Source organism: Wasmannia auropunctata, unplaced genomic scaffold, assembly GCF_000956235.1.
Source record: "Wasmannia auropunctata unplaced genomic scaffold, wasmannia.A_1.0 LD336001.1, whole genome shotgun sequence".
Taxonomy (NCBI): domain Eukaryota; kingdom Metazoa; phylum Arthropoda; class Insecta; order Hymenoptera; family Formicidae; genus Wasmannia; species Wasmannia auropunctata.
In genome coordinates, this window is record NW_012026889.1 from 911,592 (window position 1) to 938,044 (window position 26,453).

At 46.5% G+C, this 26,453-nt stretch overlaps 1 protein-coding gene across 1 annotated transcript in view; it reads right to left on the reverse strand.

The window, feature by feature from the left end:
* Nucleotides 1-26,453, reverse strand: part of LOC105453254 (serine/arginine repetitive matrix protein 2) — a 282,577-nt gene that overhangs the window by 87,894 nt on the left and 168,230 nt on the right. Inside the window, exon 8 of the mRNA XM_011695046.1 lies at nucleotides 22,055-24,320. Coding sequence (XP_011693348.1) covers nucleotides 22,055-24,320 — 2,266 coding nt within the window. The remainder of the gene's footprint in view (nucleotides 1-22,054; nucleotides 24,321-26,453) is intronic.

The window sequence follows — 26,453 nt, forward strand, 5'->3', positions numbered from 1 at the left end:
CGTGCCTGACCTCTGTGCGATCTTCACTCTCGGTCCTGACGTTACACGCCCGCTGAGAATATCTCTCCCGGCCTCGAGATTCCGGCCGGGCGAGATCGAAGGGGACCGGTTTATTAGATCGTTATACGCTCGCTGTGTCGTGAAGAAATGTAATAATAGCGGACGGACGGAGTATACCGCGGGAGTGGGAGTGTAAAGACCTATATTGCAGGAACGATCCTCGAGCGAGATCGGACCACCCTTGTTGTGTACACGCATGCACAAATCGCGTCGGCGTGGCTTTAATTTTAATTATAACATCACGTGCACACCATTATTACACACGTTTGAATGTACACGTTGGATAATTTTCAATTAATACAGGCAATTAAACATAAATCTAATTTAATTGGTGTAATATAAAAACGGCACCGGGGAGACTTTACGTCTCGCGCGCAATCTTATGATCTTGTGACTCTTATTATGTAAGTTACATAATAAGTAAAGTTTAATTGCTACAGAATTACGTGCTCCATTATTACGTTTTACACACCGTATACGAAGTTTAATTACAACAGGAGCGTGTGTGTCGATAAATCTGCACCGTCAACTCGCGTCGAGAAGATCATCGTAGCGACTGCAGTACGAACAATGTCCTCATAAGATATCGGCGCGAGAGCTTTAACGGGAAAAGATTGAAAGCTCGGTTGAGGCTAACGATTAATATACGAGTCTGCCGTGAGATCGCGACGTTCTTATAGTCGCTATAAACTCTGCACTTTCGCGAACTTTACGTAACGTCTGCCGGTCGTACACGAACGATTCCTCGTTGAATCTTTTTGCGCGATCATGGTGGCGAGAGGGTGAAGAGGGGGAGGGGATTTTGCCAGCTCTCGTATCCGGTCTACGGATTGAAATCTAAACTCGCGATAAAAATATGCCGGTTGCGCGCGTTCCTTCTTTTATTTTTTCGCCACGCGAGACCGCCGGGTAGCATGAGTCACGAAAAAGAGGTTTACGCTCGCGCAGACACGACAGTTGCGAAATATATACAGGCGCGCGCTCTCATGAACGCCGTCCTTGAGGAGGAAGGAAGGAAGGCTGGAGGTTAGAGTCACGAGTTCGCGGGGATTTCTGAGATCGCGAGCCGCGTTAACGTATCTATGTCACGCCGGAGAGCACCTTGTTCGGCCCGACGGTAAAACTTGCCTTATTATTTACGACCGCGACTCCGCCTTCCTGCGCGCGCGGCGAACTTTCGTGCCCGTTTCATCTATAATGCACCTTCCGCGGGAATATTGTCCGCGGTGCATAACTTTCGCCGCCGGTGCTTACTCCTACTATATTGAACTTTGTATGCCAAGCGCGACCCTAAACGTGGAATGTCGGCTTCCTGCAGCTAGAAACGGAACGTTTACGTCAATGCTATCAATATTATCATTGCTTCCGTTTTATTCCGAATGTTGGTAGTTTCTGTGTTGGTTCAACATTAATTTTGATTTGCTAGATTCCTCTGATAAAATTCTACCTGACAATTGTTTATAACAAAATATATCTCAATGTATCTCCTAGTGATATCTTACTGTTGTATTTCCTATGAAGTTTTAAAAGATTCGATTTTCGGGAATATCAGCTTTGCAAGTAAACATGTTGAAGATTATTATTTAACCCATGTGTTATAGAAATCAGTTACCATTTAAAAAAGGGGGACATTAAAGTATGCTCTTGATATTCTCAACCACGCATTTCACACGTTGATCTTTTCGCGTTCTCAGTTCATCATCAGCTCTCGCGTAATCGCGGGCACGTATATCGCGAGTATTTCCATACCGTACATTCGCCATATCGCGTCACACGAGACAATCGCGACCTTCCGGCGCGCTTCCTGGAAATGGCGTCGCGTTCTGGAAACCCGAAGAGAGGCTCGTCTATCACAGCGCGACACGATAAAAGTCGCAGGATCCGTGCACGAAAGCGAGGCAGATAAGCTCCCTCGGTTGCGCCAACCAGCGCCAGATATTAACGCTTCCGTGACCAAAGGACATGCTACCGCTTTTTATAGTCGGTTCTCGAAGACGTTTAACCCTAACTGCGAATATAAGAGGGCATCTTTAAGATTCTAACAACATTCATTAGCCTGTCGTGCCCGCTTCGCCTTCGAAACTGTAGTTAACGATTTCCACAGAAAGCGATAAGAGAAAAATCGATGGGTTTTAATACAAAGCCCACGACGCGATTGAAAAATTTACGAACGTAAGTAATTTAAAAGGAAAAGGTATAAGAATGAATGGTAAGTTAATGACATAAGAGAGGTATGTCTCGGAGTGTTTTGAGATATTGACGAGAATTCTCATTCCGAAGTTAGCCACTTGAACGAACGTTGTGCGTCGGAACTGTTGTGCTGCGATGCTCGCGGAGAAATGAAATCCGCGCGATTTCAGGGAGAACCGATTAGAAACTCCGATAAGTACCCCCGGCGCGAGACACTCCGTGCGCTCTATTCATCGATCGTGAAACTCCACACGTACAGCCACGCTCCACGCTTTCCTATCCATTGAAATTAAGAGCGCGCGGCTGCGCATCCAGGCTTCGCGAGCGCGCCGAGTCGGCCGTTTTCTTACAAATTAAAGATCGGGCCGCGCCGATAAGGAAGCGCCGTTACGTTAATTGGTACTCGCTGAGTAGGGTGTTACGTTTCAGGATTAATTTACTTGAAAACGATAGGCATCGCCGCCGGCATCTCTCGACGCGCGCGCACTCCAATTACGGTTGGCGCGGCTGCAATTTGCTGCACCTCGTCCGTCTAAGCATTGTCACGAAGCGTGGCAAAGGTCGCGAATATCTGGGACAGTCGAGCGATTGCCCCTGTCGGGGTCGCGGGGAGCCCCAGGAAAAGTCCAAACGGCGCACGATGGACCGACCCCCTTTGACCTTCTGACTGCCGAAGAGCGTGGCACATGTCCGAGTATTGCACTCACCGCGATAACGGTATAGGGGAACGTTTAAAAAAAAAAAACAGCAATTATCGCGTCGTGTAATTATCACGCTCGCCGCTATCGGCGAACTGTGTCGATTTAACTCCTTAACCGCGGCATGCGGAAAACCTCCTTTCCGTTGCGTACGCAAGGGGATAAGCGCGATAGATGATATACGCGGCGACACGACCAGACGTCACTCGAAGGCGCGAGAACGCGAGCTACGGCCTGCCGTCGAGAGCACGAGAGTGCACGAGAGGCGCTTGGTATTCCGCACGTATCGCCTAGAGCGACGCTCGCGCAGGCATTCCGCTGGAACGTGCCAGGCATCGCGCGTCCCTCCCGCCCTTCGTCCCTACGGTCAAGAGACTTCCCTCCGGTCCCGTCGAGATGCGTGAGGGTTGTGCGAACGAATTCTGGATTCCGAACGCGTCCCGGACACTTTTCCTAAGCGCTGGTCGGCGACTGGGGACGGATTAAGGTGCGAAACACGACGCTGGACGAGCTTATAAGGCGTTGCCGACACTTAAACACATACACGCGCGCGCGCACGCACACACACACACACACACACACACACACACACAATACATCCTCACGCGAGGAGGTTTCCCCTAATTTTAGCTCTATCAAATCGTCGGGGAATTGCGTTGAGCAACTTTCAGAACATTTCGCCGTGAAACGACGGGGGGATTGTAACCCTTTAACTCCGATTACGACTTAAATCGAGAGCGCCGCGATTACGATGGGGAAAAGTTTAACGGACTATTGAGCGAACCGCTTCTGGCTTCGCTCGTGTTTAGCGAGTATCGTTGTTTTGAGCTAGTTTATACAGCTAGTTTATACCAGTCTCGGAAATCCCTACTTCTTGATCACGAAACTTTTAATCAGTCCGGATTACGAAGTTCGACCTCACTTGACCGCCACGAATGACGCCGGACTCGCTATAATTATATACACTTACCGAGAAAATTAAAAGACTGCGCGTCAATAATACGATCGAGAATTTCCCCCCCCCCCAAATATGCGTATCTACGCACAATGTTTCATCTCCTCGATGACTAGGCACATAACTCCGTCGCCTGCACGTACCTATCATCGGAGGCGAGGCGCGAGCTTTGTAACGCAGCGGCAAATCCGCTGGAGGATTTAAACCAAAGTCCGCGTCCGTGCTTAAGAATGTGTGTAAACCGGCAATGTCTTCAGAAATCATCGCGACAGCGGGTCGGGAGATGCTAAGTTTCAACTTGTTTCTTAGAAGAGACAAGGGAGAGAAAGAGAGAAAGAGACCAAAAGGGGAGAGGGAGGGAGGGAGGAAAGTTTGCGCCGAGAGACGCTCCGCGCGAGTCGAATAACTGGTCGTTCCAGTTTCTGGCGTTACGCCTGACGCCGGATGCCTCTCCCTCCATCCTCCGCAACTGGTACGACCGGTATATAACGCGCACATGTGTATCCGTGCGTATATTATATATACAATATATTCGTGTCGTGGAACGGGTATGTGGCCTGCGTCATCGGCGTCATATTTTAAATGTTAATACGCCCCGATCGATCCACCGGCCGGTAAATCGCGTTACGCGATCAAAAAGTGGTGGAAGGCAACGTGCTGGCCGATTATACTCGTTCGTATATATTACGGTGGGGCCGCTCCTGATGCCGGTGATGTTACTTCCGCGCGAGGATTTATGATCGTAAAGGAGAGCCTTGAGATGGGATCGATCGTCGCAGAATGAAAACGCTGTTAAGATATACAGTCGTGAATAAGGAAAAGAAGATTTCAAAGTCGCGCAAGAATACGTTTTATACGATTATAAATCTTGCATCCATATGATATTATTGCGAGTGTTTATCTTTGGTGTTTTCCAAATGATAAACAAAAATAACGTCTCGTGAAATATCGAGAAGACGGAGTTATATCAAGTTGGCAATCTTTCAATAATTTATGGCTACATTTGAGTGGAAACCGTTTTAATTAGTTTAATTCGATTTAAATTTAAATAGAAACCCAAGAGACAAGAAAATATTAATTCCTCCAGCTGGTAATGTCGGATTACGGTTTCATCGTCGGCAGGTTAGATTTGCGAGAAATCGCGCGTCTCGAGTTGCCGCGGCAGTTTCCTCGAGGCTTTACCATTACGTATTTCCGCTCCTTCCATTTTTATGATACAGCGTATAAAACGTAATAAGGGCATAATCATATCTCCCGTTAATTGAGCGAAGTTTCCTGAGCGAAGTCGTTACATTCGCGGAAACCGCAAATAGCGCAGCTCCATTTCCATTCGTTTTAATTATACGTCTCCGTACATTGTCATATGGCGTCAGAAGCGCCGCGTCATATCGATTTAAGGAGAACGCGGAAAAAATACGGAGAAATACGTCCGCAACGCTGACCAATTGACGGTATTCGCGAAATTGAGATAACCTGAAGCCGCCTCGTTGCGGTTCGGACGACATTCTGTTACAACATCACGATTCTCGTAAACATTTTCTTCGGTTATAAGAGGGGAATTTACGAGAAAACATTGGGGATGTGTCTCTCTCTCTCTCTCTCTCTTTCTCCCCAATTTCCAGCCGTTTGATATATAATACTGGAGAACAAGTAAGATAAGAGAGTCGCGCGCACGTACTTTTTTCATATTCCTCTTTTATTGCAGATTTAAGAATCGGGCAAATCTCATCGTATCGAAGATGGTCGAAACTTGGCTTCGTAATATCATCATCAAACTCTGGCACGATCGCTACGTTTAATTGCCAACTTGTGCCACGTTAACCGATATTAAGCGACAATTTACATCGCATTATCTGCAAGTATCACGTGGTTCAACGAGTCGTCTCTGAAAACGTTATTCTTTCAGGAATAATCGTTGCAATTGCAGGCCTCGTGTCTCGACTTTCTTGTTCCAACGGAGTAACTTCGTACGCGTCTCGCAAAATTCGATAACCCGCGATAATGAGGAGTCCCAACATTGATCGCCAATGCTAATAATCGCGGATATCCACGCTAAATGCCGATAAACAGAACTTGGCCGCTTCGCCAAGTATGTACGAGATTCGCGCGCACGAATGTGTAAATCATGTACATTACTATAAATACACCGAGTATATGACGTTGTCACGACCGAACGATACTCTGTTGCGATAACTGCAACGTTGACGATTTTTGGCAAGGATAATTTTACACGGGATCCAATCGACATTAATAGCAATTCTAAACATTAGCGATGTATTTTTGAAAACGTCGCTACACACATTTCGGAGGATCGTATTTCATTGAAACGTCAATTTAGGTTATAGGTCTCTCTCTTTCTCTCTCTCTCTCTCTCTCTCTCTCTCTCTCTCTCTGCGTGGCGCCGTAATTAATTTTAAATGAACGAACAGATAATGCATTAACCCCCAGGCTAAGGGTAACATTTCCGTCAGTGGTAACATTGGATCTGTCAGATACGCGAGACATTTATTGAATAAACCTCAAAATTTATCTTCTATTCTTCTTCTAGCTCAAAATTTATCGAGCGATATTTAAATAGTAATGGAAATTAGACGAATAATAATCCGCTGGTTAAAATTGTCGCGGATCATACTACCACTCGTAGAGAAACTCGGTTAATTATATCTCGGTCTGTGAGCTTTCACATATATGTTTGAAGTAAGCTTTCATCGCGTAAAATTATTCACTATACATATATATAAATCGATGTATGATTATAATATATACATGAAATGTAGAATTGTTTTTTTGGACTAAAGGTGAATACATTCATACAAAAGACTTTGCGTTAATTACTTTTCCTAAATTACCTTTTCCGTTCTTGATTTTTTATCACATAAAAAACTAAGAATCACTTCCTAAAGCAACAATATAACAATGTCTTGATACATCACGATTACAACTGCCGCAGATAAGGCTTGAGAAAGTAATTATTCTTCAAATCTTCGGGATAACCTTGGCGATTTTTCTAGCACAAACTCCATTCGCGGTTCCAATAATTTCTACATGATGCTCACTGTCAATCCCACCTACACATCGTGCGCCTCAATACCGTTCGGATGAATCTCGGCATTCTTTTTTTCCCGTGCGCGACTCTCCTTCTTTTTCTCTTCGATCGCGTCTCGTTCGTCCGTGACGACCTCGATGCGAGGCAGCCGGTATTTTTAGAGGCGGCTTTAAGCTCGCGATATATAAGAGAACAGCTCGCCGTGCCGCCTTTTTCCGCGGTACGAACGTGCAAAGGGGTTACGGTCACGCCGATCATTTGTATTAACGGCGGATTTATCGGCGATCGCGTGGTAGCACCTCTCCAACGCCTCCTCCTTCGTGGAGAAGGAGATTGTTTCCGATAACGTGACCTGGTCTAACTTTATGCACTCCGCGCTGTATACGGACTTAGCGAGAGTTCAAGGTATTTCTGGACGGTGATCGTTACGTGTAACTCGGGTACTGCGCCTCGTAAAGAGATAATGCTCGGACAATGGTGCGCGACCTCGTTTAACTTTGTCGTCCTTTCGCCAACTTTGCTTCGGGCATTCACAAAAGGCAGAATTCCCCCGGCTCGCTTTTATTTATATACGTGAAGTATTTAACTCGCGGAAAATGGGAAGCACTGAAATAAGTTAAATCCGTGGTTCAACTTAGATAAATAATGCTGCTTCCAGGGGGTATGATTTAACTTTCTGTAAATAGATAATCGTCGGAAATCACGCGACACCACAGAGACAAGATAATTGTGCGATAAATATTATGAGACTATTTCCGAGGCGACACAACTGGACTCATTAATAAATAAAAATTGACGAAAGATTAATGTCGCAGATTTAGCGTGGTACAAACGCGTGGGGTCCATTACACACCGTATTATTCATCGCGGCTTAAATAACTGCGAAGGTCCCTCTAGATCGTCCGGGAATAATTCAACCGATCAAATGGCCTATGTAAATTGCACAATTAATCAACTCATTGAATTGCAAGTATGGCCGAGTATAACGGCTTCGAACGGATGAAGCCCTCTACGTCGTTCGAAATTCGTGCAGTCAGCATCTCGCTGCGAGTCGCGGGCCCGTGTACAATGCCAATACGTGATACGTGAATTCTAAGAATGTCAGTGCCGCGTAGATATGTCGCATTAACGGGCCTCGAGTTGCGCATTAAAAGCTATCCGATGGCAAATCAAAAAGAGTGACAAGCTGACGTATCTGTTTTTCTTTTATTTTAAGCGGACGAACGATGCGCGCTTCTAGTTTCTATAATCGTAACGTGTCATGAATTTGCAACGAAGCCTCGTTTTCTTTCACTGAGATGACTGAAACGTGCAGCAAAATAATTCATTCTTACTATATTCCTGCGGAGAAATTCGCAAACAGTTGACACTTTGTTCTTAATGCCTGTCGCTTTTTGAAGCTTGTACGAAATCTAGTAACAAGTTACCAGTCAATTCTTCCGCGAAAGGATAATGCGAAGGATGTGTCATCCGTGTAATTTTCTGTTACAAGCGCATTTGCGTGCATTATCGCTCACGTTATGCAAGCTCTGCGCAAATAAAATCTTTACGACAATCAAATTTACGATTGTCCGCATATTCTCAAAGACCGGTTTCGCTAAGTATGCTCGTTTAAATTTCAAACGTTAGCCTTCGTACCGCAACGCTGCCGCATTAAAAAAGTTATCTTACGTGAGTCACGTAAGTGCGTACCTCGGATTATAGGTATATGCACTATCGGTTAATCTATGCTAATAAAAATACTCGGGTTGAAAAGGGTCCGACATAATTTTTCATAAATTTTCATAAGGACGCGCGATTTCTCGGTCTTAATGCCACATATTAAAATTAAGCAGATTAATATTCATAATGAAGATTAATCAATTATACAGTCAGAATAATCTCTCGTCAGCCATTAAGAAGGTATTTAAACGAAGGTCATTAAACGTTAACTCGCTGCCGGTAATTATCGGCGCGGAATACGTTCATGCAGTTCCGCGGACACGTGCACATGCATTCCGCTGTTGTTCGCGCGAACGTCCCTCGTCCTCCATCCGGTAATCTCTTTCCTCCCTCCCGCCCCTCCCCCTCCTTTGCCGAGGGGAGAGGGGGCGGGATGGAATAGTTTGCGGCGAAACGGCGGCGCGAGGAATTTTTATGACGAAAGTAAAACGGAACGACCCATAAAACCGGACGGGCGCGCGATTCCATCTCTCTTCGGCTTCGCTCCGGAGTCGCGTAAAGTTTGCAACAAACTTCCTCATCGCGTAGACTTTAGCGTCCCTCATCCCATCCTCTCTCTCTCTCTCTTTCTCGTCCTCCCGTACCTCTTCTTCTTCTTCTTCTTCGCTCGTCTCTCACTTCTCTCCCGTGGGCGAGAGAACCAGCCAAAGCGATCGCGTCGGCGAATACGAGGTAGATAGCTGGCACGTTTTACAGCTAGAAAAGCATACCGCTTGATAACTTTTAAAGCGGAACGACCGGTCTGTTTCAGTTCGCGCGAAAGGCCAAATCGTACTTCTATTCCGTTACGAAATTTTCAGCGCGAACTGCCGTTGATGTATCGAAAGGATGCACTCTCCTCCTTCATTTTTCTTATCATCTGTCTCGTCTCGAAAACTACCCTCTAAACTTGTTTGCCGTCTTCATTTTAACTTTCAATCAATCTTTTCAAATCTCAACTTGTGGAACATCATTTAAATTAACAAAAAAAAAAACAGTTTTGAAACGTTAAAGAAATTGCTATTAGAAAACTCAAATTGGATTTCTTTCTACGTTGGCAACAATGGGCATTGCTCCATCATACATTCGCACATGCTGATTCATTCTTTTAATGACTTCAAGTATTATCTATATTACGCTGGCAACCTTATGTGTGCACTATTACACTTATCGATAATCCATATCGTAACAACAAAGAATTTGAATTTGTAGAAACGCTTAAAACGAGTAAAGAAAAAGCTCAGTTCAAATTTCGCTCACGTAGGCGCGAATCGTACCACCAACGTGGACGGTAAAGTAACGCAAACTAACGTCCCAACTATAATTCATGGGAGCACCAAACTATTTTCCAACTACGTCCAACTATGGCTCGCTCGACTGTAACGGCGAAGTTCGCGACTCCCAGTTTCTAACTGGATTTCTTTCGCACAAACGCGGCGATGCCACTGCCATAACTTAACCGTCTACGGTCGACGCTCGCTTCACAGTAAATGCGCTCCGCATTTGTCCCTTTTTACATTCACTCCGACGATTGCCGCGGTCCGTCACGATCTGTTGCTAAACTTGACTCTTATGAAAAAATGAGAGAAGAAGATCTAAAGGTCGCACGGTCAAGAGATATATTAAACAAACATTTAAAGAAGTTTTACGACGAATATCTAAAAAAAAAAAAGAGTTTCAGAGGGAAATTTTGGAACAAATATTTAGAGAAGATTAATATATGTAGATAACAAATTACACGAGACATTTATAGAGCGGTTCACACGGTAAAGATCACTTTTCTTTCTCTCTCGTGAGATAAATGAAAGATTTTCGCAAAACTTTGCGCTTCTTAAAATGAATAGAGCTAATAAACCACGGTTTTTAGATTTAGCGCAGTTCTTCGAAAGTCCGCGGTGTGCGCTAAGCGCACGTGAAGTTCGAGAATTTCTCGAGCAGAAAACAGGCGGAAATGGGAGGACGCGAGAGATTCGTGCGGGGGATCGTCGCAGTGTCGTCGATGTTTCTATTCCTGTGTGCTAATTCCTTCGCGAAACTACGTCGTTTTGCTTTGCGGAACGAGGGAAAAACTGCGCAGAGGTATACACTGTGTGTATATACGTGAGATATAAATACGATTAATCGGGTGCATACTCCGGGGCGGGTGTCTTCGCGTGCGTGACGTGCACCTGGTGTGTCACGTCAGGCAAACGTTGTCGTTGTCGTCGTTGTCGTCGTCGTCGTCGTCGTCGTCGTGGCCGTCGCTCGTCGACGCAACCTGCAACATGGCGTGTCGCACGCACTCGTGGAACTCCTCAGTGGCGTCGCCAGTGGCACACGGATTTCACGCTTTTTCTCGAAAAGAAAAAAGATGTAATTTCCTTCATTTACATCAAAAGATTATGCAGCACGCAACAGCCCGTTATACAGCCGGAAATCTTTAGAAAGAAGTGAAGTAAAATGCAATAATGCCGATTCCCTAAGTGACTTTGCTACTGAAAAACAAATAATCTATTCGATTTTTTATACATATTAGATATCTTCTTTTTATAATAACTTTACATAAAGTAATTTCAAATATAATTGTCAAAATAATTAATAATTATGCTATCACAAAAGAGCAATTTCTTTTTAGTCGATCTGAAAAATCGTGAGGAACCATTGAGACATTCGGTCATCTTTATTGACGACAACATTCTGTTAGACGTTCTCCCTAAGAGCGGCGCGAGACCAGTTTCATTTTGATTACGCTATTGGGGCCTCCGTGAATGTGCGCGAGTTGCACAAGCTTGGTGCGGGACCAGAGCGAAAGAGGAGAACACGAGCGAGAGCACACGGGCTCGCATGTGGTGCTCGGTAGTAATTATTAACCCGCAGTGACTCACTAGGTTGAGGACCTTTATGATCCACGCTAATGGGTCCGCCACTCGAAGCACCCGGAGTCATGCACACATACGCAACATAACGTACGTACGTACGTACGGATCATACGGCGCCGCCCGAGCACGGACGTGTGAGCTCCTCGTGGATGCAGGTGCTGCACATGCGTGCGCGCGTATATACGCGTGTGCGTTTATGGCTCTCGGCCACGCAAATCTCGTAGCGCGTTCCTACACGCCTGAAAAGCCTCGACCTACCCTTCTCTTTGGCAAGGAGAGCGTTAGTCACGAAGGCGGGCGAAAGCGTCCATCCTTTTAATGGATTTCTTGAATTAGAAACAAACGGAAAGCGAGCGAGCGAGCGAACGAACGGGGTCCCGTTTTTGTTTCTTGTTTACGCGCCGTCACGCAATCCCGGAAATATATCGTTATTTTCGACGCCGCCCCCGGCGGTAATTATTCACAAGCCAAATTACGGGAGTACGGAATTGTTGGAATTGCCGTCGTGCCCCGACGCGCGCGCGCGCGCGCGCGCTCGCGCGCACGTGGGCGGGCGCACAGTCGTTTGCCGAGAAATTGAGTTATGCTTCGCGTCCAACTAGCTACCATAATATCAGATTGTGTGCGAAGTGCGTACGGCCCGTATACGAAATCGTGTCGCGTTAAATTTATTCGCGCTAAATTCGGGTCGGTTAACGTCTCGCGGGGCAGTTTTGTTACGCGACAAATAGAGAGGAAAGCTAATTACTTTTGACCGTTGTATATATTTATAGCAAATTGCACGTAAAAAATTCGCGGGAGGGGAGAGATGGTTCACGTATGTGGGGATGTTGGAAACCGGTATAATTATATAGCGTTAAATACGTTCAAGCGGTACGACCGGTAAATTAATATCTTTTTTTTGTGATTTCGAGAGAGAGATAAAAAAATTCAACTGAAAATAGTATATAATAAATTCTTATAATAGCATCGTGATAAGAAATCCTTATAATTATTGTAATAATATACTGGCCACCAATTAAAGAACGTTCTGGTCTCCATTGAGAGACCAGAACCTGAATCATGCCGAGCCCGTATGTGCTTTCCGACCGCGTTAAAAATATATGTTAGTCGTATGGGATCGCGCGCAGAACCAGTTTCAGCCGGGACATCTGCACGATAATGGCGACGTTAACGACATGATAATAGCATGATGAACAGAGACCATCCTACCGCGATGAACTGTGCGGGAGCTGCGCATTCGCGCGCATATACGATTTCGTTGAATCGGCAATTCTCTCGTCTCGCTTATAGCGCCACGTCCGTAGCGCGGCTATTATATAGCCGACTTATAGCCACCGCGACCACCTATTATACCGCCGGTTGCGTCCGTTGTGTCTGGTCGATTTGGCTACGAGGACACATTCCTGCGATTGGATTCCAGTCGACGCCGGGGAGTCAGTGACCCGATTAAAGCGCCCCGGCAGGAAATAGGACGATATCGTATAATACGTGTCTTCGAAGTCAAGTAGGATCGATTCTTCGAAACTGTGCCGTGTTTCTATTAACTTTCTATTCGACGCACGACGATTAAAATCCTGGAAATTAGTATCTTCCTTCTTACACATAAAGTATGATATATCGTGATGCTACAATCAGACGTGACTTTCAGGTACGACTACTCAAAGTCTCGATGCATATATGACAGAATAATAATGCGACAGTTATTCAAACGTCAAACCGCGATTAATTGCTATAAAATCAACACTGAATATTAAAGTACAAATTTACACACAAATCTATACACATATGTAATATTACAATAGTTCAATTCTGAATTAAAAGAGACATAAAATTCTGAAGAATTAAGCTCTTCCTCGTCTTTCTCGTGAAGAGATATAAATGCATAATGAAATCTACTTTCCAATCAAACGACAACCGAAAATTTATTTTCGTGGAAATTTGGCATCTCGATTATCGGAACGCTGAAGCAAAAAGTGGAAAAATCGTGGCAAATTACGATTCTCCATTATGTACCTGCCAGCATCGATTTCAAATTTGTCAAAGAATCTGCGGCTGAAAGCGCATCCGGCGCAGCGGCGAGATATCCTGTATAGACAATACCCTATAGAAAGTACCTTCTGACACATTGTCGATCAATCGGCCGCGAGAGCGTTCGCGAACACGCGGTATGCGTCTGGTTTCGGTCCTTTGACGGCGCACCGGCCGCGGCGGTATCGCCGGTTCGCCACAAATGCACGAAATTTTCCCCGGGCATCGCTCGCCCATCGATACGCAGATCCCGCGAATGCTCTATGATGTCACAGCCACGCCGCTCGCAATTTGCGAAATAGCCGGGCGTTTTGCAGCGTTCGAACCAAACGAGCGCTGAAAGCTATTTCATTCACATGTCACCGCTGGATGTAGTTCCCGTAAGCACTCGTTTCGTGCGCCCTGACAGGTGCTTGGTTAATTATCATTTTTATATAATTAATTAGTTTTGGGGAAACGCGTGGATGTGACTCGCGGTGTTTCATCAAACATAGGATAATCGTAGAACAAAAGAAACAAAAATCCGATCTCTCTCTCTCTCTCTCTCTCTCTCATTTTCATATACAGATCAAACATAGCTGCCGTATTTTCTTTGATAAAAAATACGTGTAAAGAATCTAAAATTATTTCAACGAGCAAGTGGCAAAGCAGTCGATTTGTACCTTATCTCAACATTTAAGATTTTGCCGTTTGAAAAAAGTGATTCCAATATCGGCGCGCAACGAAACTTCGACCTTGGATCCCCCGAAATGTCCGAGGAGCTCCCGCGCAACTTGAGTTAGGTTACGACTCGTTTGTTACGATTACATACCGAACACAAGCCAGACAGAGATTACATCATTCCTCTCCTTCTCTTCGTCCCTCACGCCCTAGCGAGGCGTGCCCTGCGCTTCGCTGGATTTACTGTTAGTACGGCCTACGCACGCTCGCTCGCCAATGCGCCCGGTTGGCGAACACGCGTGTGTACACGAATCCCGCCTGGACAGCGAGTTCACTTATAGCACGTAACGCGAGACTAATGCGTGAACGTGGATGTGTTCGATAGTACGCGAGCGAGTCCGTGAATGCGCATTCGCGAGAGACCGAATAATGGCGCATAGGCGTCGGATTTTAGAGAGAAAAGATTTAGAAGAGGTGGAAGTTGAAGTAGACAAATTGTGTATACGCATGATGGATTCGATGCCTCGTAGTATCATTGGTTACTTGATTAACAAATATTCGATTTTAACATCATTACTTTAACTTTTCTACTTTTGTAAACTTGAGTTAAAATCGCTTTAATTTACAAAATATTTCAGTTCATGCCAGCATGTTCAATATACCTGACGTTAATGTCAAGATGAGCGTGTCGAGTATAAATTTCACGATAAAAAAGAAACAGAAATGATAAACGGGAAGGTGAATTTTTAGCCGAGAGTTCCAGGAAAAGTTCCGCTAGCGTGTTCTTCCAAGAAGAATCCTCGGCGTCCTCGGCCTCGAGTGGCCGTCACTCCCGGGAGCGATATCTCCAAGCGAGGCGCGAATTCTAATCTCCACGCCGTTGCGCCCGTAGATAACGGCGGAGAGGAGATATCAGAAGATACGGGACGCGACAATACGCGTGTATCTGTATACGGCGCATACGTTGATGCGCTTGGTGCGAGCGAGCGAGCGAGCGAGCTGATCCCATCCCGGGCAGATTTCGCGTGGCGCGCGTGTGTGCGTGACGGGCGTGTAAATCGCCCGGCGAGCTGACGGACGTGTGCCACGTGAACTGCATAATGAACGGCGATCGTTGCCGGTACTTCGCCTACTCTCGAACGTTCCGTACGCGCCCCCGGTGGAAAGATAACGCGATGACCTCGAGATAAATTGCTCGTCCGTGTCGCTCGTTGGCTCCGATCGACTCTCTCGAAGTTGAACGACGGTCGTCCGAGACAGGCGTTGTCGGTTGCAGCATCGCTCCAGGCGGAAGAAGTAACGCGCGTCGACTTAATCGATTCGTAGATCACACGCTTTACGCGAGCGTCTCCGAGAGCTTTACGCTCCATTCAACGTGAAACGATCCGATCGATCGACGATCCGAGGATCCGTCGCATTACTTACGGTGAATTGGCTCGTATTATAGTTGCATGTGTATCTTCAATATATTACGAAGATGATTATCGGTATCACGATATATTAAGAACAGCAATGTCATAATTTACTTAGTGTAGACTAGATGTAAGTAACGATATCCAGATGTTACTTCATTCACGTTCCTCCTACATCGTCACGTTTAATTATACCGTAGCGTCCAGATAAGATAATCGAGCGAGGTGTACGATAGGATTAACTGCAAAGTCCATGGAGAGACGTTTCGTCGCGCAAAAGCCGGCGGCATGGCCTTGGACGAGGAGCGCGTGATACGTATCGCCGCGAATGAAACGTACCAAGACTTTCGATTCGGCGATGAAACTGGGTGAACCGTGAGATACCCCGGCGTGTGATTCAGACTCGCGTGACGCAATCCGGAGGAGTTAGAGGCACCGGCGAGATTTATTTCCTTGTAAACGTGTTTTCACGCACACACCTTCGACGAGCGCAGCCACCAGAGCGGCGACCGCAAAAAACAACGAGCGTTGTCCTCGAGATAAATCAGTGACGGACGGTGGAAGAACACTTTTTACGAGACACATTCCAGAGACCGTACAGTCGCGAAACTGTCCGCAACCAGCTATTTAAATAGTGATAATAATAGCGCGACGACACGACCGCTCGTGTGATAAAGACTTTGGCACCAATTATAATGTCAGCCTTACATTCCAGAATAAATATCACTTGATATAAATGGCAGTAAATATAAATGGCAGTCATTATTAAAGAAAGGAAAAAAAAGAAAGAGAACGAACAATAGCTAATGAGCAATAACGTTAACGCAATAATGAGCGATTGGTTATCGATAATTGAATCTATGAATATTCAAGGTAAAAAAGGATGATTTAATAAAGAGATTGAAATAAATCTCACAACATCAAATTTTATTCTAGAATATTTATACTACTAATCTATAATCGATTTGGTTTATTATATCAATTATATGTGACATCGCAGCCGGGGCATCCAGTCCCTCATTATCCTGTTAGACGATGCTCTGACACGGACATGCGATCGTCGGACGAGTTGCCAGGCACCCGATATATATTTTTACAGCTTCCTGCTACACGCATTCCTGTTCGTCTCATCCTTTTCTCCTCCTCCTCCTCCTCGCTCATACCGGTTAACAAACGGTCTTGGACGAGGCTACGGAGGGAGAAGGTTAAAGAGCAGGAGGAGAGGTAGGAGGTAGGATCAAGGGGGCGAGAGGTGGAGAGCCAGGCGGGAAGAGATAAAAAAGAAGCTGCGCGTGACCTTGTGCCCAAATGCCAGTTTCTGTTGCCGCACTCGGCAGCCAGCTGATTACCTCTCTCGGAGAGGCCAGGCTTGCATAAGCGTTAAATCGCGGTCATTACACGAGAGAAGAGAGAAAAAGAGAGAAGCGAGTGCATATAATAGAACATATATATTTAAAATAGAACAATAACACGGCTGCACTCTAGGATAGCTTTCTCGAAGAAAAGGAGTAAAATTGCGAACGATTCGATCATCCGCACCAGTTTCGATTCACGTTGATAAAAAAAGACGCAATAATTCTGCGTTGCAGGATATTTTAGTATGTATGCAGTCGAGACATTTTGCAGATAAAGCAAAAAAGACGAGTTGATATTATTTATAATGACTGCTAGTTGGATAATATTTCTTTCTCACTTGAATCATTTAAATTACTGCGTAATTTTCTTTCGCGTAAAAGACTCCAATTACTTGAACCGGTGTGTTAATTATATGATTCACTTGAGTAACAGTCGTTAGTACATCTTTGATGCAACTTCGACACGAAAGATCGATCCTATTTGCGCCTAAGGGGCAAGCCTCAGTCGGAACCATTGTTTCGTGATCACGCCACGTGCGCGTAAAAAGCATCGGAACGCGTGCACGCGTTGTCACCGCGACATTTTTCTGCCGCAGGAAATTCCAGGAAGTTTCGAGTCGACACGTAAAAAAAAAAAGAAGGCTCGCGTGATATCGGCGAACGCGACGGGCGCTCGCGTTCCACGACGGTCCTCTCGTGCGGATAACCGATCGCCGCCGATCCGTATCTCCGCTTTATCAAGTTTCCAATTTCACCTGTTCGTTACACGTAACGAGCGATTACTTCTCCCGGCTAACTCGGCAACAACATCCCTCATCGATATCCCGGGTAAATTTGCTCTTTAATTTGCCGATGGCTTTCGCGAAGTGAAGCCTGATAACTCGTCCTAATGCCTGCTTCGTTAATGAACGACGTTAACTTGCAACGGTTAGTATCTAACGATGTATAATGCGGTTATACATTTGCTACTTCACCTAGCGAAATATTTTACAGCGAGAGGCACTAAGAACGTTATGAATTTTTCATCGTAACACGATGTAATTTTTGCGTGATTTTAGGGCAATTCTTGAAAAACAACTTGTACAACGTAATTAAAATCGGTCCTATGCTACATTTTTAATAGCGTTAATCTTTTTTGATAAATTCTCACACTGCTTTTTTGTCGAAACTAATTCTATAGCGATCGGTGCCGAGACCGGTGCCTTTCTTGGAACGAGAATAATTTCGCTCGATTAATCTTAACCATAGCTTTGTATTCGGGAACGCATTTCAGGTCTCGCGTGACTCATCGTCGAGGCCGGGATTGAGCATCAGAAAAAAGATGCATCGATCAATCAGGCTTTAATACCTCGTGATCGAGTGCTACCGGCTCCGCGGTGGGATCCCAGAATGAGAGAAGATGAGACGCGCAAGAACGTGGGATATCGATCGCGAGGAGGATGAACCGCGTAGTTAACCTTCGTCGCTACACGATGGTCATTAGGGTAGCTCTCTCACCGCGCGTCTTCGTTCTTTTTGCGGCGTGTTCCCCCCGTGGGCTCGCTTGTACCCCCAACGAGAGAGAAAGGGAAAACTGAGAGCGCGCGTCCTCTCTCTCTCTCTCTCTCTCTCGGATGCTATCGGACAGCTTCGGCCTTGAAAACGTCTCGAGGATGCAAAGACGATTAACTCGTCTGCCGACAAACTGTTGCTTCCAATTTTAGCCAGTCTAATTTCCATGGAATCCCAGCGAATCCCTACATCATTGTTGCATAAGCGAAAAAAATTTGCAATTGCATAGCAAATTTACTTTACTTTACACGAATAGAAAGATTTGAAGTAAAAATCTTTTTTTCTTACTCACACCATCAATTTTATTAATTCACCAATCTATATTTGTTGACGACTATAAGTAGATTTTATATTCCTCTTTTCTAGGAGTAATGACCTTAATTTCGTTACTTGTTTATTTCTCTTTATTATTATAAATGTCGGCAAATAAAAATCTATTTCTTTTTTTTTAGAAACATGAATGAATATTTCACGAGATGGCGTAAATAAATTGGAGGACAACCGGTCACGAATCTCTGCGAGCAAATAACGAGATGACAGTTATCAGAAAGCGTCGAGACGTCGAGGTGCAGGGACTGTAAATTTCTCTTTCTCTTTTTTTAGCGTCCGAAATAAAATACTGCGATCCGAAAAAGCGTCGTAATGTAGCCGACGTTCAACGTCATAAAAATACGCGGGAATGATATTTAGAGGGACTTGGCACCGACTTGATGTAATATATTGTCAAGTCGACGCACGTCCTCTCCCTGTCTGTCCCCACCCTCGCGAACACGAGTAGCAGCAGTGGCAAACGATGTAGGAGGTCATCATCGTCGTCTAGTAGCTTGCCAACCCAAACCCTCCGTCGCCCTTTTCCGCCCGGGCTCTTACGAGAAGAGCTTTAATATCTCAGTCATGCTCTCGGTTCACGGACTATTAATTATCCCCTACCTAGATGCTCGCTGAACTCGTCCCGTGGGTCAGGTCGCTGGATCTGTTGCAAGGATTAGCTTCAATGACACGTTAAAAGCACGCGAGAGAGAGAGAGAGAGAGAGAGAGAGAGAATTTTCATATTGGTTACCGTTAGTTGCAAAAAATCCAAAGAATGTGATACCTACAGCGAGAAACTGGACTACAAGAAATGGAACTGATATAACTCTTTCATAAAAGTGTAAACAGTACTCCCGAGTACTTTATACCAACTCCTACGTCAAAATCAACGACCGTAGTTCTAAGGCCGGATATTTTGAGCTGATCTTTTCTTAAATGCCAAGATATCAATAGCTTCCGATTCACGGTACTTGCACCGTCGCGATAACAGTTTCGTACTTAAATTATTCGTAATCTAAAAGTTCACCGTGGTTAGTTTCAAACATTCCAACTTTTAGTTTGCCGTACTGTTACAGAACTTCCATACCGCCTTCTTCGATCGATGCGCACCGGTAGAACGATATGTAAGCATATACGACCATCGACAGACGTGGAGAGTCACGGCCGAGTCCACGTCTATCTTGAACTATGTTTCCATTATTATCGATGAAGAGAGTTACATGCAAGTTTTATACTTTCAAGAATAACTTTCTACCCGACGAACTTTGACTATGGACAATTGAAAAAAAAAAACGGAACTGTCGGCGAGAAGAATTTACCAATTATGATAATCGCGACAAAAGAGTATTCGTAATACCGCGGAATAAAACGCGAACTTTCCAACATCTTGTATACATAAAGCTGCGATTCAATGGTGCACGCGCATTAACGTTGAGAAAAATTATGCTAATGCGAGCCTCAGTGTTATCACTTTCACCTGTCCGCTCTTTAAGGATAAAGCGGTCCGTAGCGGGTCTCATTATGTAGAAATCGAGGGGGTGACGCACATAATGGAAATCGTCGAGCGACACCGAAAGTTTCGGCGGGCGGCCTTCGGTGAGGTCAAGCGAGGTGCGGCCGCGCGTACAACCGGCAGGGTCATCGACACGTGCCGATCAGCGGCGGCGGCGACGGCGTCGGTGTTGGTAAGTGTTCCACTGGATTTATATTTATACAAGCCGAAGAGCGACGGTTTCGGGTCACCGCCTCGTTGTCGGCATTGCCGCGCGAATGATGACTCGATTACTCAGGCCGTGCCTCGGTCTCTATCGCGATAATCCGGCGGAAGTCGGAGGAACGGCTCGCAGCTGGCGCCCGGAAACGCACGTAGATACACGTCGTGCAGCGTTCGCTGCGCGCGCGCAACGCTTGGCCGTGGATACGCACGCTCGAGCCTGTCCCGTCCACCTCTTTTCTTTTTTTTCTTCTCTTTTTTTCAGACGCATCCGCCTGTCTGCCCTCCCCGCACACGACGAGAAACGAGAATGGCGAGTGTACGCTTGACGTAGTCACGCGAGAGCAGTCAGACAAAGAAAGTCCGACGGCTAGAACCGGCGGCGCGGACGGCGAGAAAGTGCCGAATGCAGCTGCCACAACGGTCGGGCATTCACTTCAGCCGATGCCGGACGATAGTCTCGTTTCCTTCGGAGGATCTACCGCGGGGCCGGCTGAAAACGTTTTGTCGCGGGGACACGCGAGCGAGTAAATTACGCACGAGCGAAACGTCTGTTTTTCTCGCGAATATTCGAGGAACTCGGAACAAAAGGCGAAAAGACTTCTCGGTTCGTGTTGCCCGTGATATTGGATCGAGGTGTTATTGGCACGTTTCAGATCATTTCTGTGTCGAGGTTGTTGACGAGGCAACTGATCGAGCAAAAAAATAAAACGATAAACGTTTCGGATTACGGTGAGCAATTCGTGTCGGCAGGGAAAGCAAATCTGAGGTTTAAGATTATTGGCATAACGTAGTCATGACTTCGTCACACTGTTGTTCAATGCATTATTATGCGCGTACTCGAAATCGCTCGTGCATGTGCCAGCGCTATTAATGGCGCACGTAGTCGAGCGGAAAAGTAGCCGTGGTAAATAAACTTTTTATCGTCGTTACATATCGCGCGTTGCGAACCGTCAATTGACCGAGCTGATTATAGGAGAGACGTAACGCAACGTCAAATCTATCGAGGCGCCGTTTATCGAGGCGTGGATCTACTTTTGATCTGTATAATAAATTCGCGAGTATATATCGACGCCTGCATTCTCACAGCATTTTTATAAATCGCACTTCTATCCGATACTTCGAAGTAAAGAGAGATTAAAATCAATTGAGAGAGAAATTTGTTTCTATAAAGTTGAATATCATCTAATCGAAGTCAGGAATTTTTAGCATTAAAATCGATCTTTTTCTGTGTATACTTCAAACGTAGAGTTTAAGCTTTCATTGGTAATTAAATACCACGTTTTAATTATTAAAAAATCCATTTTATTTTTTACTTTTTATCATTCCTTACAATTTAAAGGAACACAACTTTACAGAAAAAAATCTCTGCCAATTCTTTTTAATTTCTTTTAATCTATTTTTTATAAGCAATAATTAGGTTTTCAATTTGAGAACTTTTGGAAAACTTCCAACGCAGATTCTCTGAAATGTTCCCATTGAACATTGAAAGACAATCAAAAACTTGACTCACCGTAGCATCCTATCATGGCGATCTCTCTCGAGAAGCTCGTCCGGACTGGATGGTTGTGGACCCAAGAGAGTATGCGAGAGCGGCGGATAGGCCCTGGACGGCCTCCAGAGCATCTCGGCGGCATGGTGACTCGGTGGAGCCGGGCTGTGATAGCCGACCGGCGGTGCCGTGACCGCGGCACCCGCACCGGCGTTGGGCGCGCTCTGGGACGGATGCGCCATCAGTAGGGACGTGTGTTGCACGCTCTGCACGTGCCAGATCCTGGCCGGGGCAGCGGCGGCAGCGGACGGTGTCGAGGTCGACGTCGTCTCCTCGACGCTAAGTGCCGAGCTTCTGCTGCCGCTCCTCTCGTCGCCGGAACTGGCGCTCTTCAGCGAGCTTACCCCGCTATCGGAGCCGCTGTCGCCGTAAGTACCGACGACGCCGACGGCGCCGCTGTTGCCCCCCGACGACCGTATGGCCCCGACCGCCGTAGGCACACCGACGAGTACGCCTGTTCCAGGTATACCAGCCCCGGCCTCCACCTCCATGAGGCCGGCCTCATCGCCGCCCCTCGATGTGTGAGACTGCTGTTGCACCTCGAGGAGGCTCGACGGGGTCAGCCGGGCGGTGGAATGGTGATGGTGTTGGTGCGGGCTGCTCGCTAGCTGATAGTGATGATGCTGCGACGGCGGCTGTTGTTGTTGCTGCTGGTGATGGTGATGGATCACCGGACTGTTGGCGGAATAACGTTGCTGGTGGTGTTGCTGATGGTGGTGATGGAACTGCTGTTGCTGATGATGCGGCTGATGGTAGGGTTGCAGGTGATGGTGATGATGGTGACCGGCGATCGGCGGTGGCGGCTTGTTCAGTCTCTCGGCAAGGATGATCGGGCTTTCGTTGTGCCGACTGCGCTCCTGCTCCCGCTGCTGTTCCAGGAGCAGGCTGCTCTGCCTGCCGGGGCCGCCGCCGCCGCTGCTACTAAACGGACTCAGCCTCTCCAGCACGGAGCCTGAGTCCTGACTGCTCGACTCCAGCAGCTCGACGACCGATTCGACGCTGGCCGCCCTCACGCCACCGACGCTACCCACGCTATCCTCCGTGCCTAACTCGGTGGTGGTCAGCTCTGTGCGCCGCGACCGCTGCGAGCCGACCTCTTCCTCACTGACGTTCTCGTCGCGCTCGTCCTCTGCCGCCGCCGCCGCCGCCGCTACGTCCTCTCTGTCTTCTTCCGCGAGACCCTTTGTCTTTGATCGAGTCGACTTCAGCACCGACGGACTGCCCTCGCGGATGGCATTCGTCTTGTCGCTGACCAGCGGCGAATCGACGTGCAATCCATTCACGAGTAACTGCGGTGGCTGTTGCTGCTGCTGCTGCTGCTGTTGTTGTTGTCGTTGCTGTTCCTTGCGCTCGTCGACCTTATCTGCGCCCCAATCGGTCGAGCGAGCGTCCTTTCTTGTTTCTGATTTGTTATCTGATTGCTGCTCCTCCTTGGAAGTCGGATCGCCTCCAGGATCGACTTTGTCCGGAGGTGGTGGCTCGGGCTCTCTGTCCCGCTCCCTGGACTGACTCTCCTCGTCCTCCTCAAGTTTACCGACCTCTCGTTCGGCCCCGTCGTGTTTTTCCACCCCCGCTTCCTCCTCGACGTCGTCCTCGTCGTCTTCCTCCTCGTCCTCTCCCTCTGCCTCCACCACCGATCCTCTGGCCCGATCCGCTGCAGCTTCCTCAGCGTTTTTGCTCTTGCTACTCTCGGAACGGAGCTTTCTGCCGACGGGGCTTGTTCTTAGCCGCTTAGTCAGTGGATCGCAGCGTTCCTGACTCTCTTCATCCTCTCCCTCGAGACGCTCCTCCTCCTCCTCCTCTTCCTCCCCCTCGTCTTCCGATCTGTTACCGAGGCGTTCGTCCTTGTCGGCTCTCGCGCCGGTACGATGATGATGCTCGGCAGATTCTCCCTCTGCGTCTGTCTTGACTTCTTGGCCGCCTCCTGGCCTCGGTCTTCTTCGTACCGGCCTCTGTTGCTGCGCCGGACTCTGGTGCTCGGTTGTCGGGCTCTTTACCGCAGCGCCGCGTCTTCGTAGCTTCGAAGCACTTCCCGACGCACTGTTCGCTTCCTCTAGCACCGGCCGCGCAACACGATTGCTTACCTTGCCCGACGGCGGACCTTTATTTTCACGATCCTCTTGCTGCCGCGTGGATAACGCGGTTTCCGCCGAATCTTTCTCGGTTCTCTCGCGACTGGCACCCTCGCTCACGCGTCGGCGTCGATTGTTACGGGCATTGTTCTTCTCTGAAACAAGAAAGAGCGAACTCGTGAACTGGTGATGCTTGACATACATACTGGAAAGTGAAACTGATACCGACGCTAACTTGGAATCGAGTGCAGTGAAGTTAATTTTAAGATATACGTTTAAATTAACTGTTCCTATTTTCTGTATCTACGTCAGAGGACTATAATGTACGGGAAAAGATAGTAAATCGTTAACTCGGTCTTACAATTAAAGTTAACAACTTTATTACATGCTCCAATTTCATAACGATGATATTATACAGTATTATGCGCAAGAGGTAGCCATGTATTTTACTATAAATCTGTACTTTACTTATAGTATTGTACGTGATTTCAGAGTTGGATATCATAACTGACGAGAAATGACTTTTAACTTTAAGTTTTTTAAGAGATTATAACGTTAAAGTTTTCCTCATAGTCTTGCGACAAACTCCTATAAAAACCGACGTCAATGCTAAACTTTTTCATTCATAGTTTTCTTTTCGTTTATCCGCATTCCGGAATTTTTATGCTTCCATGTCTAATAATATTACACGACGGAGGCTGATTACGCATAAAGAAGCCAAGTCGCAAGAGCCAGCGGACGAGCCGCATACTCGTTAATTATTGAAATTATCGACGGTACGACGGTAGATTATCGCGCGCTCGATATGCCTGTGCACGAAGGTTATCTCGATACCCTTGATCGGACTGCATAATTGTAGCGGGCAACCGATCGATCCCTACAGCTGTCCGGTACATCGGCTGTTCACCGTCCAGAGAGATTATGGGAGCTGATTTACCGAGGTAATCCCTTTGATGTGCACAGTCAGTGATTCGCATAACTCGGTAACCCTAGGACGCTATATAAAGCAACTTCCCTGGCAACCCCCTCCCCCTTCTTCCACCCTCGCTTGAAGTATTCGCACAGTTCAATATATTAATTCTCACGTATCCCTCCGTAAGTTATTTATCTTTCATGTTTCACGAAATTGTAAGTCACAAAAAGAAATATTTGACGTTGAGTGATGCGAGTCAAGCTTTGACGTATTATTATCACTTTATATAATTCAGACAGAAAAATAAACTGGCGCGTGAAATTGAAAAAAAAAAAGAGATAATCTTCTTTAAAGCTAAAATGTAATATAAAAATATCACATTCTCATCATATGATTAACGATACTTCACGGATTATTTCTAAATTCAAGTACTTACTACTTTAAATTCCGATGCTAAAGTATAAATTACGATAACAATGTAGTACCATTATCCTCTGCTCAATTGGCGCCCATCCAAAAGCAAGATAACATCGGTAATAATCGCTATAATAACCGGGTATAAGCTAAAGGATTGTTATTGGTCCAACGTTAAATTGCTTCCTAATTTATTAGACTAAATCGCTGTTCGTGCAATTGTACGTTGTTCCGAATGTTCCATGGATCCACGGCGATACGTCAGTACGTTATCAATCGCAGTTATGAATCTTGTCTACTGACCTCGATCGAGAGCGTGCTTTGTACCGTGGATCGACAACGATGGATCATTTCGTCCGAGGAATCGTGCAGTAGTACGCAGCACATTCAACTGGATTTCCGGTTTCCGTCGCGTTAGTGCGAGTTCAAGGGAGTTCGAGAGGATCTTCGATTAACTCGGTAGAGGTATACGGCCCGTAGCATGGGAGCAATTTACAACAATGCACGTCATACACGTATATCCCATCTCCCGAAGAGAGGCGAGCGGGATAGAAATTGCATGCCCATCTTCGCGCGTGTGCGTACATGAGTGCGCGCCGCTCGAGTGAGGGAGAAACTTGTTGGGAGGAACGAACAGAGAGGGATGAACAGGTGAAGGGTAGGAGGTCGCCACGCACATGCAAGCATCTACACGCACAGGCGTGTGCACACCCACCGCCCGCGCGAGCGGGCAGAGAGAAGGACGAAGGGGGGTGAGGAAGGAAGACACGGCGGAGGGATTTATTACTCGGGATTTACTGTTATTACCCGGAGGGGGAGGACCACTCCGCAACGGGCAACGGCGAGATGCATACGGTGTGGGGTGTGTTTATCCGATACGTGCACCCACACACATACGCATACTTGTGCGCGTGTATGCGGAGACACACGGATGTACGAACACCGGGCACATCATTGGGAC